Source organism: Hemitrygon akajei, chromosome 11 (genome assembly GCF_048418815.1).
Source record: "Hemitrygon akajei chromosome 11, sHemAka1.3, whole genome shotgun sequence".
NCBI lineage: Eukaryota > Metazoa > Chordata > Chondrichthyes > Myliobatiformes > Dasyatidae > Hemitrygon > Hemitrygon akajei.
In genome coordinates, this window is record NC_133134.1 from 24,188,152 (window position 1) to 24,204,279 (window position 16,128).

Consider the following 16,128-nt stretch of genomic DNA (forward strand, 5'->3'; position numbering starts at 1 on the left):
CAGCAGCCATCCTCCTGTAAAAAGATCATGGATGTTGTGAGTCAGCTAAGCTAGAATAAAGAAGGCAGACATTTGAATAGCTCAAGTTGCTAGAGAATCAAGGTGAGTGTAAAAAATGCAAATCTGAATAAAAACAAATGGTGGAAATACTCAGTAGTCTGACAGCATCTTTGGAGAAAGAAATAAAGTTCCTGTTTCAGATCGTCTGATAAAGGGTCATCAACCTAAAATATTAACTTTGGTTTCTTGCTCTCCATAGAAGCTGCCTCTTTTAAAGTTTTTCCAGTAATTTTTTTATTGAATCAGGTCTTGCTGACCTAATCCTCCCTGTTCAGAAAAATGCATGTGTGCCACTGAATACCTATACCTAACTGGCAAGAAGCAAACTGCCAATATCACCCCTGCCCAGAGAGACCACCCAAAAATAAGCTTGGACAGTGGTGGGGAAATAGGCAGGGAGGGCAGCAAGTGTCAATCGAGCCACAGGTCATGTTCCAGATCCGAAGTGTGGAAGTAAGTGGTAGAGCCAACTGAGAGATTCAGCACTCCACCAGATTTCCAGGCTTGATAATGCTAGCACAGTACTCTGGGACTTACAGCCATCTTGGTGGTTAATCCAGGCAACAATCAACAAGATCTAGGCCTTTATAATCACTTATAACTTTTATTTCCACTGGTAATTCTAATGGTGGATCCATCATCTTATGTTTAGTTCTCTGTTACATCAACTTTTTCCCCAAAATTATAATTGACTTTTCAGCTGTTATATTAAAACTGTAATGTCGGTCTGTTTACCTATCACTTTCAGCATTCTCCTGACCATTCTGTGACCATCCACCATAACAACTACTAACTTGACAGGACCTTATTGTCAACGTCTTTCTTCTCTTAGCCACCATCCAAATGGTGTTTAAAACTGTCATTAATGTGCCCCTCACAATATCCACCTCCTCCTTAACCAGTCCCAATTCAATCCTTTTCTTAAGATCCTCAAAGGTGTTATTGCTTGCATACTCCATTTGAATTTATTTAGTTTTTTCGACAACTTTATCCATAAACATTGAGAATGATGAACATGGACAAAAAATGGAGCAAACAGGTATTTTCACAAACACAGAATAATAGAACATAGATAATGCATTTGACCCATCATGTCTGCGTCAATTCTTCGTCAGAGCTTACCGATTTTCTCACAGTCCCTGTGCTTTTCACAAGTGCTACAATTCATGTATTTACTTAATAAAATGTTTTTAACATGTAATTGCATGAATGACTGAATAACCAAATTGCCCTAATTTTAACAAAATGTCCCCATCAGGAAATAACAGGCTTTAACTTCCAGCACCATCCTCTATACTTTATTATATAGCCCAAATTAATTTTCCTTAATTGATGACAAAATACATTTTGACATGCAGCAAACTGAAACAAAAAGCATCACAAAGGAAGATGGCCTCATACATACACTAGTATGGCTGTCCTCACTGGCCTGTTGTGTATCTGTCACAGAATAGTCTATTCCAGGAGAATTCGACTCCATTGGAGACCGGATAGGCAAATTAGTCAATCTTTTGGGGGCATTTTTTGCTGCTTGACGGGCTACAACACAAAATAAATTGCATTGATTTTTGACAAATAAGTATATTCACCAGAAAACAATTTTTAAAGAAAATAAATTTATAGCTATGTTATCATTTGTCTACTTTTCAGATGCCTTTACACTTATACATCAACCTTCATTAAACTGTAAATATAGTTTATCCACATAATGTACCCCATCATAACACAGTTCCAGAATGAAAATAGACATGAATGACATTACTACTAAAATCTCCTCACATTTAAGTATCAGTGCAAAACAGGGCATCTAATGATTATTGAACTTCAAAAGAATTTATAACCAACAAAATGTCAGCTGTTAATTGCACCAAATGCTGAGCTGTGAAAACAAGGAGATCTAAGGTTTTATCCCGTACCGTAAATCTAGTTCCTTTGCTGCAGAGAATCCTTTCTAGTGCTCCCTTAGTGTGGTAACCAGAACTGGACACGGTATTCCAGTTGTGAGCTAACTAATGTTTTTATGTAGTTTGGCATCAGGTGCCTTGCTGTTCGGCATGGGCGATCATGTCTCTCCATCCATCGCAGTCCCTGACCCTCCGAATTGTAGTTGTTGCCTCCCGTTTCTAACCATGATATTAATCCATCTATCATTTTCATTCTCTCTCTGCCTCTGCTTCTTTTTCCTTCCAGCTTTCCAGTTGTAACTAAATGTTCTAATGTCTCTCTTCACATGATGTGTCCAAAGAATTTTGATTGCTGTTTTCTGACTTTTTAAAGTAATGTGCATTTTGTTTTCGTTCTCTGTAGAACTTCTTCGCTGGTTATCCTGTCCGTATATGATATGCATAGCATTCTTCTGAGGATGTACATCTCTGCTGCATTGATTCTTTTTTCCATTGCATTTGTGATGGTCCATGACTTGCAGCCATCCATCAATATAGGAAGAATGTAACAGCAGAGAGCTCTAAGGTGCATGTCAATTGCCATTTTCTTGTTCATTAGGATGTTTCTCATTTCTGTAAGTGCTGTTCTTGCCATTGCTATTCTTGCTTTTATGTCTGTTTCGCATTTGCCATCAGATATTACCCATGATCCAAGATACTTGAAGTTGTGAACTTGTTTCAGGATTTCATTTCCCAATACGATCCTACAGTTTGGGATATCAGGTTTCTTTGATACTACCATTACTTCAGTTTTCCTATTGTTTAAGGTTTGGCCAAGTCTTTCGCTCTCTGTGTTGATGGTAGATACTAGTTTCTGTAAATTTACTTCACTGTTTGCTGTCAGTACTGTATCATCTGCATAGCGGAGGTTGTTGATATTGTATCCTCCTATACTTATTCCAGCTAGGTCTTGTATGGTTCTCATGATGTTTTCACTGTACAGGGAGAACAGGTCTGGTGATAGAATACAACCCTGTCTGACTCCTCACTTTATTGGCTGAAATTCACCAATCTCGTTGTCTATACATATGGCTGCACTTTGTTGCCAGTAGAGATTCCTGATTATTCTTAGACCTTTTCTGTCGATATTAATATCCTTAAGCATTTTCATGATGACTTGGTGTTTCACTGTGTCAAAGGCTTTTGTGTAGTCAATGAAACAGAAATATAGGTCTTGCTGTACTTCTTTTGATCTTTTGATAATATTCCTGAGAATCTAAGTGGCTTTCGATGTTCCCTTGCCTTTGACAAAGCTGCGCTGTTCTTCACTGATCTCTGGTTTAATTTTGTTTCTTATTCTGAGCATGATGATTCTAAGTAGAATTTTTGTGAGGTGGCTCATTAAACTAATTGTTCTGTGTTGTCCACACTCTGTTGCACCTGGTTTCTTTGGTAGTGCAATGAATACTGCCTTTAAAAGATCTTCCGGTACTTTGCCACTGTTGTATATTCTATTCAATAAGATTGTTAATTTCTCTATATCAAAATCTTCTAGTGCTTCATACAGTTCAACCAGAACGTTATCTGGTCCTGATGATTTCCCCTTTCACATTTTCTTCATAGCATGTTCCACTTCTTCTTTCAGTATTGCTGGGCCTTTGTTGTTATTGCCAATTAAAGTCGTCCTCTCGGTCTTTGTCGTCATATAGGTCTTTGATGTATTCTGACCATCTTTGCATTATTTTTTCTTTTTCCATAATTGTAGGTCCATCTTTTGCTTTTATACATCTTGTTGTTGCCCCACTTTTCTTCTAATTTGTGACCTCTTTGATCTCATCGTGCATACGTTTGCTGTTGTTGGTCTTCTGCAATTGTTCTATTAATTCACATTTGTCCTTAAGCCACTTTTCTTTTGCTTCCTTGCACTTAGTTGTTCTCTGTGCATGCAAGGATACGTAGGCTTCTTCGTTTTCCTTACATTTTCTTCTTTGTTCAATAAGATTCAGAATTTCTTCTGTCATTCATTTTTTTAAAGCTTTATTCTGTTGTTTGGGAATCACCTCTTGTGCTGCTTGTGTTATGCTGTCTCTGAGGTTTTCCCATTGTTGTTCTATAATAGTGATGTTTTGTAGAGCCTCAAATTTGTTCTTCACTGTTACTTGGAATTCATTTTTGATGTCACTGCTTTTTCTCAAAAGTCCCAAATTCAGCTTTGGCTCTACTCTTGGTCTTTTAAGCTTTCTGAGTCTCACGTACATCACGCTGATTATTGTTATGTGATCATTGTAGCAGTCTGCACCCGGATATGTTTTGCATGATTTCAGAGCATTTCTATACCTTCTCCTTATAAGCACGGTTTCTGGTTTCTGGTGTTATCCCCTGGGCTCTTCCATGTCCATAGTTTTCTCAGATGTTGATTGAAGACAGTATTACCAATTATATAATCTTTTTCTGTGACCCATGTAGCTAGTTGTTCACCTCTCTCATTTCTCTCACCTATGCCGTAATGCCCAATATCGTCCTCGTCCCTGGTCTTGCCTACTTCTGCGTTGAAGTCAATAGCCTATTATTGATTTTGCATGTTCTTCATCTAACATAATTCCAACACCTTTTTCATGTATTTCTCTTCCAGAGTAAATGATGGTATATCCCTCTGAGCTTGTTTTACCAGCTCCTTTCCATCTCATCTCACACATTCCCATTTTTAATCTTTCCATTTCCTGTTTGATGTCTAGTTTACCGGGTTGGTTAAGGGTTCTTACATTCCAGGTTGCTAGTCTGATCTTCTTTGCTTTTAATCTGCCGACAGTCGCTGGATAACGGTCGAGGTTCACCTGTGGTGCATGAGATCCTCTACCGCATGAGGCTCCTTTGGTGAAGGCTCCATTTACATCTTTGAGCTAAGACCGTAGGTGACTCGAGTTTATGATTATACAAGGGAGGAATACTGAAGTGGTTTCCCGTTGCCTTCTTGGCATAACATTCTTTATTCTATGCTATGGCCAATGAAGGCAAGTACCCTTATGCCTTCATAATTAACAGTGTACTTATGAGCTCAAAATGCACAGAAGCTTGAACTCTCCTCTTAACCTTTTTCATTCTAACGAGAAGAATTTAAATCTCTCTATACTCTCATAATTATCTAAAGGCTTGCATGACTTGTATTAACTTAGTAAGCATTACATAAAAACGTAAGGAAAGACACTGGAAGAAATTTCACTAAAATTTAGATGTCCTTCTGCAAAATATAAATTTACACTTTTTGTTATTTTCTTTACACAAATACTTTTGAAATAAGAAAAAAAGTCAGGGCCATAAAAAACGTAGTTTAAAATTTTCTACCACTAGATTGCAGAAATTAATGAGTTTACTACTGCGACTTTAGGAGCTTATGATGGAAAAAGGCTGTATAAAAGGCATGACAAAACCATGACATTAATTTACATTTGTGCAATAGATATAGTACAAAACTAATGAATGACTCATACCCTGATAAGCACTTTCTGTTGCACGCCTTTTCATTTCAGCCTCCTCCTCTTCAAGTTTCTTCTTCCTAATAAGAACATAAAAAAAGATTAACATTTAAGTTTTATAAATAACTATAATTCACATGGGGAGCTTTTATCCAAGTAACATAAAAGGTCTGACAAGCATTACTGCTAAATCATAAAACTAGTAACTTTTGATTGATTTGTATTTTTCATACTTACACAGCAATTTCATTCCATGTTTCCTGAAGCTTACTATCCACATGCCCAGCCTGAATCAGCTCTGCTTCTCTCTTCACCTTCCTGTAGAATCCAAATTGTAACATGAATTAACTTTCTGTTGCAGGTTTAAACATATTCTGTCACAACATTTCAAGACTTTTTGACTATTAACTCTCACAAATTTTAGAAATGTCCAGCTTTATGCTGGACCCCAAACAACCAAATCAAAACCTAATCCTTGCCACGACTATTTACATCAGACCAGAGGTACCAAAGGTACCAAGCACTCTTTATACATTATCTTCCTGTACACTGGTATGCCATTCAAATTAAAATCCAATAGATCACCAATCAACCTACCTACTCAATTAGCACCTCAGAATCAGGTTTATTGTTACTGGCATGTGTTTTGAAATTTGTTAACTTAGCAGCAGCAGTTCAATGCATAATATAGAAGAAAATAATAATAATAATAAATAAGTAAATCAACTACAGTATACATATATTGAATAGATTAAAAATTGTGCAAAAAGCAGAAATAACATATATTTTAAAAGTGAGGTACTGTTCGCGGGTTCAATGTCCATTTAGGAATCGGATCGCAAAGGGGAAGAAGCTGTTCCTTAATCATTGAGTGTGTCTTCAGACTTCTGTACCTCCTACCTGATGATAACAGTGAGAAAAGTGCATGCCCTGTGATGCTGGAAGCCCTTAATAACGTTCACTGCCTTTCTGAGACACTGTTCCTTGAAGATGTCCTGGGTACTTTGTAGACTAGTACCCAAGATGGAGCTGACTAGATTTACAACCCATTGCAGCTTCTTTTGGTCTGGTGCTGTAGTCCACCACCTCTCCCCACCCCCCACACCCATACCAGGCAGTGATGTCGCCTGTCAGAATGCTCTCCACGGTACATCTATAGAAGTTTTTGAGTGTATTTGTTGACATACCAAATCTCTTCAAACTCCTAATGAACTACAGATGCCATCTTGCCTCCTTAGTAGCTGCATCGGTATGTTTGGACCAGGTTGGACCCTCAGAGATCTTGACACCCAGGAACCTGAAACTGCTCACCCTCCCCATTTCTGATCCCTCTATGAGGATCGGTATGTGTTCCTTCGTCTTACCCTTCCTGAAGTCCACAATCAGCTCTTTTGTCTTACTGATGCTGAGTGCAAAGTTGTTGCTGTGACACCACTCCACTAGTTGGCATATCTTGCTCCTGTACACCCTCGTCTCCATCTGAGATTCTACCAACAGTGGTTGTATCATTGGCAAATTTATAGATGGTATTTGAGCTATGCCTAGCCACACAGTCATGGGTATAGAGAGAGTAGAGCAGTGGCCTAAGCACACAGCCTTGAGGTCCACAAGTGTTGATCTTCAGCGAGGTGGTGATATTATCACCAATCCACTGTTATGCCTGCAGCCCCCTCCTTTGTGAGAATCGCAAGATCACTATTGGGTTGGGTCAGGGGACCCAGGAAATGAGAGAGAGACGTGTGGAATGTCTCGTTCCCTGGCGATGTAAAGCTACGGGACATGGCCATTGTCTCTTGGAGACAAATTTGTGGATTGAGATACTATGCTACGTGAACGCCCTCAGGCAAAGTGGGCTGGGTGAGGGAGAGATTGCATCACCCCAACCTGATTGACATCTACGATCCTGCGAGTCAGGATAAAAGAGGGTCTGTAGGAACAGCCCCTCAGACGCACCAGAAGAAACGCTAGCGATCCCGTAATAGCGGGAAGCCATTTGAAGGAGGCCATGTGCGTTCAGTTCCGTTGCTTGGGACTGCTGGCTGGTACCATGGAAAACGGCTTTTAGCTAGCAACGGGGAAATCAACTCCCCCGACTCAAAGGATTGGCATCATAAAAGACCCGGGCAAGTTTAAACCGACTCTCTTAAACCCAAAATGCTGCAGCTTGAACGAACTAACAGTGACTGTTATATTTCCATCAGACAATACATTATCACCTAGACAACAATAGAGCTACTTCTTATTGATTATTATTATACCTGTGCTTTTAGATTTAGTATTGATGACGTATATTATCTGTATGTTTGCATTAATCTTATTTTTGTGCCCCTTTATCAATAAATACTTTTAAAAATAGTACCATCAGACTTCAACGGACCTCTCTATCTTTGCTGGTAAGTGACCCAGTTACGGGGTACGTACCAATTGGGGTTCTCGTCTCGGGATTTGATACCAAATTGGAGGGCCAGTGAATCGGGCTTGTAAGTCCAAACTTGGATCTGGTTACGTGGGTAGCCAGACGGGAAACCAGCAAAGATGGACGTGGGGGAATTTATAGAAAACCCGACTCTGGAGGCGCTGGAGGCGGCCACCAAATCAGACTTGATAAATTTGGCGAAGGGGTTAAACCTCGCTGAGGTGAGGTTGTCAATGAAAAAGCGGGAGGTGCGAAGGGCAATAACTCAGTATTATATTGGGAAGAATGTGTTTACAGCTGAGGTATTGGAAAATATCCCTGAAAAGGTACCAGCTAGTGGGACGGCTCAGTTAGAGTTGGAGAAATTAAGGTTGGAACATGAAATTAGGGTAAAGCAGCTGGAAGCAGCTGAGAAGGAGAAAGAAAGAGCCGAGAGAGAGAGAGAGAAGGAGAAAGAAAGAGCCAACAAACAAAGGGAGCATGAGCTCCAGCTAAAGGAGTTAGAGCGGGACCAGGCTGAGAAAGTAAGGGAACATGCGCTCCAGCTAAAAGAGTTAGAGGTGAAACGGGAGCAGGACAGAGCTGAGAAGCAAAGAGAGCATGAACTTCAGTTAAAACAGCTGGAAGCAGCTGAGAAGGAGAAGGAAAGGGCCGAGAAGGAGAGGGAGGCAGAGAAACAGAGGAAACATGACTTGGAGATGGAGAAGTTAAGGCAAGAGCAACGAGTTCAGGGGTCAGATCGAGAGGAGCGGTTTAATGTTAGTCGGGAGTTGAGGTTAGTACCTCCGTTCAAGGAGACGGATGTTGATAGTTATTTCTTGCTTTTTGAAAAGGTGGCAGTGAATCAGAAGTGGCCCAGAGAACAGTGGGTGGCGTTGTTACAAAGTGTGTTAAAAGGGAAGGCACAGCGGGCATATACGGCGTTGTCCATGGAGGAGGAAGAGGAGGAGAGTTATGACAAAGTAAAGGCGGCCATTCTCCGGAGTTATGAGCTAGTACCTGAAGCGTATAGACAAAAGTTCAGAAATTTAAAGAAAGGGTAGAATCAGACGTATACCGAGTTTGCCTATGAGAAGGGTGTGCTCTTGGACCGTTGGTGCACAGCAGAGATAGTGGAAGAGGATTATTGGCGTCTCAGGGAGTTAATTCTGATTGAGGAATTTAAAGGTTGTGTTTCGGAGGATATCCGGATGTATTTGAATGAGAAGCCGAATAAGTCCATCTCAGAATTTGCTAGATTCGCAGATGAATATGCCCTAACCCACAAGACAAAGTTTTCCTCGAATAAAAGTTCCCAGAGAGACCGTGGGAACAATCGAGAAAGTCCGCCGGCTGAGGCAGAGGTCCTGCCAGTGGTAAGGTTGAGGGGGGGGGAAAGGCCAGACGGCCAGAGATTTCCGGGCTTGACCTGCTTTAATTGTGAAGGGGGGGGGGGGCATATTGCATCTCGGTGCTTTGCTCCGAGGAAAGAGACAGGAAAAGGGAAAGCAGCAATCCCTATCGGATGTGCCGTGGTAATCAGTAAATCGACAAGAGAGCCCCGGGTAGACAGAGTACGAGAAGGGTCTGAGACTTGTTTGTCACACGGAACCGTGTCTGTGAGGGAGGAAGACAGACCAGTTCCCGTACAGATCTGGAGAGACACGGGGGCTGAGCTGTCGTTGATCAGCAGTAAGGTACTAGAGTTTGGTCACAAGACGAGAATGGTAGCTGTGAAATGAATAAGTAAAGGGACAGAAATGGTGCCCTTACATAAGGTCATTATGGATTGTGAGCTGGTGTCTGGACCAGTTGAAATAGGGGTGCCATCAGAATTCCCGAGAACTGACGCGGACGTCCTTCTTGGTAACAATTTAGCAGGTGGTAAGGTTTGGGCAGCCATGACACTGACAAAACAGCCTGTGAGTGTTGAGGCTCCGCCCCTAGATTCCAAGAACTATCCCGCATGCGCGGTCACTCGCAGCATGTCGAGAGAGGCAGCTGTGAACGAGAGCAGTTTAAATCTGGCCAGTTTCGATTTGGCCGAGACGTTTTTACCGACCCTGTACCACGAGGGTTTAGAGGGTGGTAAAAAGAAGAGTAGTAAAGTGAAAGAGGGTAAAGGAGAGGAGGTAGATCTGCCCTTAGCGAGGAGAAAGGTTCTAGAGGCAGAAAATAAAGATGAGGAACCGTTAGAGCGGTTAAGAGGTCCAGAGTTGGACATGGATGATCTGTCTGGTTTGGCAGAACTGTTTGAAGAAGTTGAAAATTCTAAAGGTGTTCCCGATAATGAAATGAGGGCAGTCCTAGATAAAAAGGGTGCCCTTACCTTGAAGAAGTCTGCTGGGTTGGCAGACGAGGTTGTTTCAGCCCGCGGGGTTGAGTTTACTCCGGAAGGGAGTTGCCCACAGAGTAACTGGGAGGATCAGGGGAATTTAGAATTTGAAAAGGGTACGGGTATTGAAAGCCTGGAAGAGGCCAATGTCCCGTTTGAGTGTGTCCAAGATAGGGATGCACATGGTACTGAACCTAGTAACGGAGCTCAGAAAAAGTCTGAGGTATTTGATTCAGTTGAACGAGACGGCCGTCCTTGTGGGTCAGAAAGACTTGGTTCAGTGAAGAAAGGGTTAACCTTGGTAATAGTGGGAAGTGAGAGTTCCCAGGTGTTTGTGCTCGAAGGTGTGTTAAAAGTTAATGGGGAGATGAATATTATCATTGAAGAAAATGGGAAATATGTAGTTCCCAAATCGAATGAAGAAAATTTAAAACCTGCGGATCACTTACAGGTTGAGTTGGAAGATGACGGGGGGGGGGGGGGGGGGGGGGCCCATGCTATTGTTATTCCAGAGTGTGGTGTGAAAAGGCAGAATTTAAAATGCTGCTTGAACAAGGAGTTCGAACTGAAAACTAATAGCCTGAAGGGTCCTGAAGAGAAAGCTAGCAACTTGCATAAAATTAAAGAATTGGGTGGAAATTCAGAAGATGGTCTAAGTTTGGGACACAGTGTTGATAAAATAACTCCTATGAAAGAAGCAGGCAAAAGCCTATTTTGCCAGGCTACCCGAGCTCCCCACGTGGGAAATAACCGGAAAAGACACGAGGGTTAATGGGGATGCCATCTTTAAATAGCAGAAACCGGTTTTAAGGGATTTTGACAAAGCCTGTGAATAATACAAGACAACCCCCATGGAAGCCTGCCTGTTAAGTTTGAAAGCAACATAACGATTGGTATTTGCATGAACTTTTGTAGTGTACACGTAAGCATAAGATCACAACTCTTTAGTTTTGTTTGCTGAAAAAAAATAGGTGGTTATTAAATTGAAGTCTGATGCTATAAGACTTTAGCAAGGTACAAGATGTTAAGCTATTAAAGGAAGTGACACTGTAATCGTTAACTGTTTGGATGCTGAATTGGATGTATAACTGTATTACTCTGTAGTGAAAAGGAAAAGCTTTTGTATTGTGGTAGATTCCACAGTCCTGTAAGACTCTGTACTACTTCGTTTTAACCGCTGGTAAAAACGCGTTGAAGAAAGGGGGTGTTATGCCTGCAGCCCCCTCCTTTGTGAGAATCGCAAGATCACTATTGGGTTGGGTCAGGGGACCCAGGAAATGAGAGAGAGAGACGTGCGGAATGTCTCGTTCCCTGGCGATGTAAAGCTACAGGACATGGTCATTGTCTCTTGGAGACAAATTTGTGGATTGAGATACTATGCTACGTGAACGCCCTCAGGCAAAGTGGGCTGGGTGAGGGAGAGATTGCATCACCCCAACCTGACTGACATCTACGACCCTGCGAGTCAGGATAAAAGAGGGTCTGTAGGAACAGCCCCTCAGACGCACCAGAAGAAACGCTAGCGATCCCGTAATAGCGGGAAGCCATTTGAAGGAGGCCATGTGCGTTCAGTTCCGTTGCCTGGGACTGCTGGCTGGTACCACAGAAAACGGCTTTTAGCTAGCAACGGGGAAACCAACTCCCCTGACTCAAAGGATTGGCATCATAAAAGACCTGGGCAAGTTTAAACCGTCTCTCTTAAACCCAAAACGCTGCAGCTTGAACGAACTAACAGTGACTGTTATATTTCCATCAGACAATACATTATCCCCTAGACAACGATAGAGCTATTTCTTATTGATTATTATTATACCCGCGCTTTTAGATTTAGTATTGACGACGTATATTATCTGTATGTTTGCATTAATCTTATTTTTGTGCCCCTTTATCAATAAATACTTTAAAAAATAGTACCATCAGACTTCAACGGACCTCTCTATCTTTGCTGGTAAGTGACCCAGTTACGGGGTACATAACACCACACAGATTATGGTCTTCTGGTTAGGAAGTTAAGGATCCAATTGCAGAGGGAGGTACAGAGGGCCAGGTTCTGTAACTTCTCAATCGGGATTGCGGAAATGATGATGTTAGATGTTGAACTATAGTCAATGAAAAGTATCCTGACATAGGTGGTTGTGTTGTCCAGGTTGTCTAAGGCCGTGTGAAGCACCATTGAGATTGCGTCTGTCATTGACCTATTGTGGCGATAGGCAAATTGCAATGGTTCCAGCTCCTTGCTGAGGCAGTTCAGTCTAGTCATGACCAACCTCTCAAACCATTTCATCCCTGTAAATGTGAGTGCTACCAGGCGATAGTCATTAAGACAACTCATATTATTCTTCTTAGGCACTGGTATGATTGTTGCCTTTTTGAAGCAAGTGAGAACTTCCACCTGTAGCAGTGAGAGGTTGAAACTGTCCTTGAATACTTCTGCCAGTTGGTTGGCTCAGGTTTTCAGATCCATACCAGGTACTCCATCCGAGAGTTCACCCTCTTTAAAGACAGCCTAACGTCAGCCTCTGAGACAGCGATCACAGGTCACCGGGTGCTGCAGGGATCTTCACAGCTGTAGTTATATTCTCTCTTTCAAAGTGGGCCTAGAAGGCATTGAGTTCATCTGGTAGTGAAGCATTTACCATTCATGCTATTGGATTTCGCTTTGTAGAAAGTAATGTCTTGTAAACCCTGCCAGAGTTGTTGTACATCCAATGTTGTCACTAACTTTGTTTGAAATCGTCTCTTCAACCTTGAAATAGCCCTCAGCGAATCATACCTGGTTTTCTGGTACAGGCCTGGGTCGCCAGACTTGAATGCCACAGATCTAGCCTTCAGCAGACAATGTACCTCCTGGTTCATCCATGGCTTTTGGTTTGGGAATGTACAGCAAGTCTTTGTAGGTACACATCTCAAGATATTTAAGTATCAATAGAACATTTTTATACATACAATTATTCGCTAAAATTGAAAGTAGTTTAGAATCTCAAATTTTAGTAATTATAAATAAAATGTATTAATGAAAATTAATTTTCTTCCAACTTCTTAATCCTTTCTTTATATGCAGCACTCTGCTGTGCAGATTACTGGCCAAAATTGTCTCTCCATGGATAATAATCAGCTGATTGAGAAATGTTCTTCAATCTAAATAGCCAAATTAATCTGAGTAGTAGTATTTTGAGGATTTAATAATGCAGTTTCTTTTGACCACTTTAAGATGTGTTTCTTGTTTTTATTTATTTGTTTTTATTGTTTAAATAACTCTCTATTAAACTTATGATAACTGATCAGAAATACATGCAATAAATATCATATAAACTCAATAAATATCAGTTGAAAGTAGAGGAGGCAAAAACATTTGAGCAACAATATATTAAACAAAAATCCAGGAAGAGGAAAATATATTTTAAAATCATAAACAGAAGGAAAATATATTTAAAAGGAAAATTGAAAGGTATATTATTTTACAGGGAAGTTAATATATTGTTAAAGGATAAATTTCTGAATGCTTGACTAAATTAAGGCTATTTTTCCTCTTTCCTCAAAACAAACCCACATTACATTCTTTCACGTATTAATCATTTGTTTATGTATATTAAACAAAATAATGAATTAATGATTGAAGCCCTGACCTGTATTTCTCTTGAGTCTCTTTAATAAGTTTCTTTAGTTCATCAATTCGCTCAGTGGTGAGCTTGCGAACAATTACATCTTCCACAGTTTCCACAACTTCTCCCTTCTCACCACGCTTCCGTCTATGAAGAAATTATTTAATCTTTGTAATTACAAACCATTCCGGTACTTCAAACTTATGTTTACAGACACAGACACATATCTGGGTTGCAGACTTACTTGGGTGTTTCTGTTGTTTCCAACAATTCTGAGTACTGCGATGCACAATGCTAAAATAAAGAGAAAAATTATGAACACACAATCAAGCACAAGGTCAGAAATAGGTAGACATGGCAATGTAGACAGAGAAAGCAAGAATTAAAGAAACTATTAGATAAAATCAAGACACTGTACAGAATCTTTTTGTATAAATGGGGGCAAAAGATTTACATGAATGCTCTTTTTGCATGAAAGAATAGTTACTGTCAAAGAATAAAGATTTGAAAGGGAAAAAATGAATAGTAGCAAATTGAATATTAGCAGTCCTGATGAAGGGTCTCAGACCAAAACCTCGACTGTTTTTTTTCCATAGATGCTGCCTGACCAGCTGAGTTCCTCCAGCACTTTGTGTGTGTTACTTTGATTTCCAGCATCTGCAGATTTTCTCTTGTTTGTAATTAGCATTAATAACATTGAGTAAAAATTCACTCAAATAAAATTGTCATTGATAAATGCTTCAATGCCAAAAGACTGAAATAGTGCAAAGCAGCTGCTGTTATGGAGGTAGACTTTGGACTGTGATAAAAACTTCGGGATCAAATTCTTCTTGGAAATTGAACTGCAGTTGGAGAAGTTACTTAATAAACTGAAGCAATTCGTTATTTCATCCAGTCAGTCTGAAAGAAAAATCAACTATCAAGTAGAAAAATGCAAATTAATCAAAAGGCAAGAGATACTATAGCTGAAGTTTAACCTAGCATAGCAATCATAGACATGACTGAGAACGATACAGGAATATTTTTTTAAAATATTAAAATTATTAAGAAATTTCTCCATTCTTTAATCATTACCTTTTGTGAAAACCAATCCGGTGGCCGTCCAGGTTCTGCAAAAGGTTTAATTGCTCTGCTAACTGATACCCTGAAAAAGCAAATTGACAAATTTGTTGTAAAATTTGCATCATAATCTGTGCACATCATAAAAATCAGAACAAGTCAAAGACAGCATAAAAGCAAAGGAGAGGACATATAATATAGCAAGAATTAGTTGGAAGTTAGAGGATTGAGAAGCTTTTAAAACCAAATAGAAGCAACTAAAAAAGTTATAAGGAGAGGAGACAAAATATGGAGCTAGCCAATAATATAAAAGAGGACACCAGAAGTTTTTTCAGATATATCTAATGTTGAGAAAGTTTGAGAACCCTTTACATTTTTTTCCCATTTCTGCATAAAAAAGTCCTAAAATATGATCAGATCTTCACGCGTCCTAAAACTAGATAAAGAGAACCCAATTGAAAAAATAACAAAAACATTATACTTGTTCATTTATTTATTGAGTAAAATGTTGTATACTTGGGTGTTCCGAGGCCTCTGACTAAGTACCACATGTGAAGCTGCTTAATAAGAGCACATGGTATTACAGGAAAGATATTACCATTGATAGAAGACGATTAGGGTTGGCATTGGGACCGCTGCTTTTCACGTTATATGTCAATGATTTGGATAATGGAATTTATGGCTTTAAGCCAAGTTTGCAGTTGATACAAAGATAAGTGCAGGAGTAGGCAGTGCTGAGGAAGGAGGGAATCTGCAGAAGGACTTAGACAAATTAGGATAATAGTCAAAGTGACAGATGGAATACAGTGTCCGGAAGTGCATGGTCATGCACTTTGGTAGAAGAAATAAAGGCATAGACTATTTTCTAAACAGGGAAAAAATTCAAAAATCAAATGTACAAAGTGACTAGGGAGTCCTCATGCAGAATTCCCTAAAAGATGAACTTGCATGTTGAGTTGGTAGTAAGGAAGGCAATTCATTTGTTTCAAGAGGACAAGAATATAAAAACAAGGATATAATGCTAAGGATTTATAAGGCTGTGGTCAGACTGCAATTGTGAGTACTGAGAGCAGCTTTGGGCCACTTATCTCAAGAAGAGGTGCTAGCATTGGAGAGAGTTCAATGATACTGGGAATAAAAGGCTTAATGTATGTGAAGCATTTGATGGCTCTGGGCCTGTACTTGCTAGAGTTTAGAAGAATGAGGGTGGATCTCATTGAAACCTATCAAATACTGAAAGGTCAAGACAGAGAGGATGTGGAGAGTCTAGGATGAGAGGGCACAGCCTCAGAATAGAGGGACATCTATTTAGAACAGAGAT

General features: G+C 40.1%; 1 protein-coding gene across 1 annotated transcript in view; it reads right to left on the reverse strand.

The window, feature by feature from the left end:
* LOC140735415 (bromodomain-containing protein 8-like) overlaps positions 1-16,128 on the reverse strand; it is a 93,515-nt gene that overhangs the window by 62,838 nt on the left and 14,549 nt on the right. The window contains exons 3-8 of the mRNA XM_073060460.1: positions 14,823-14,892; positions 13,993-14,042; positions 13,773-13,895; positions 5,654-5,734; positions 5,432-5,496; positions 1,466-1,599 (exon numbers count right to left, since the gene is read on the reverse strand). Of these exons, the coding sequence (XP_072916561.1) occupies positions 1,466-1,599; positions 5,432-5,496; positions 5,654-5,734; positions 13,773-13,895; positions 13,993-14,042; positions 14,823-14,892 (523 nt within the window). The remainder of the gene's footprint in view (positions 1-1,465; positions 1,600-5,431; positions 5,497-5,653; positions 5,735-13,772; positions 13,896-13,992; positions 14,043-14,822; positions 14,893-16,128) is intronic.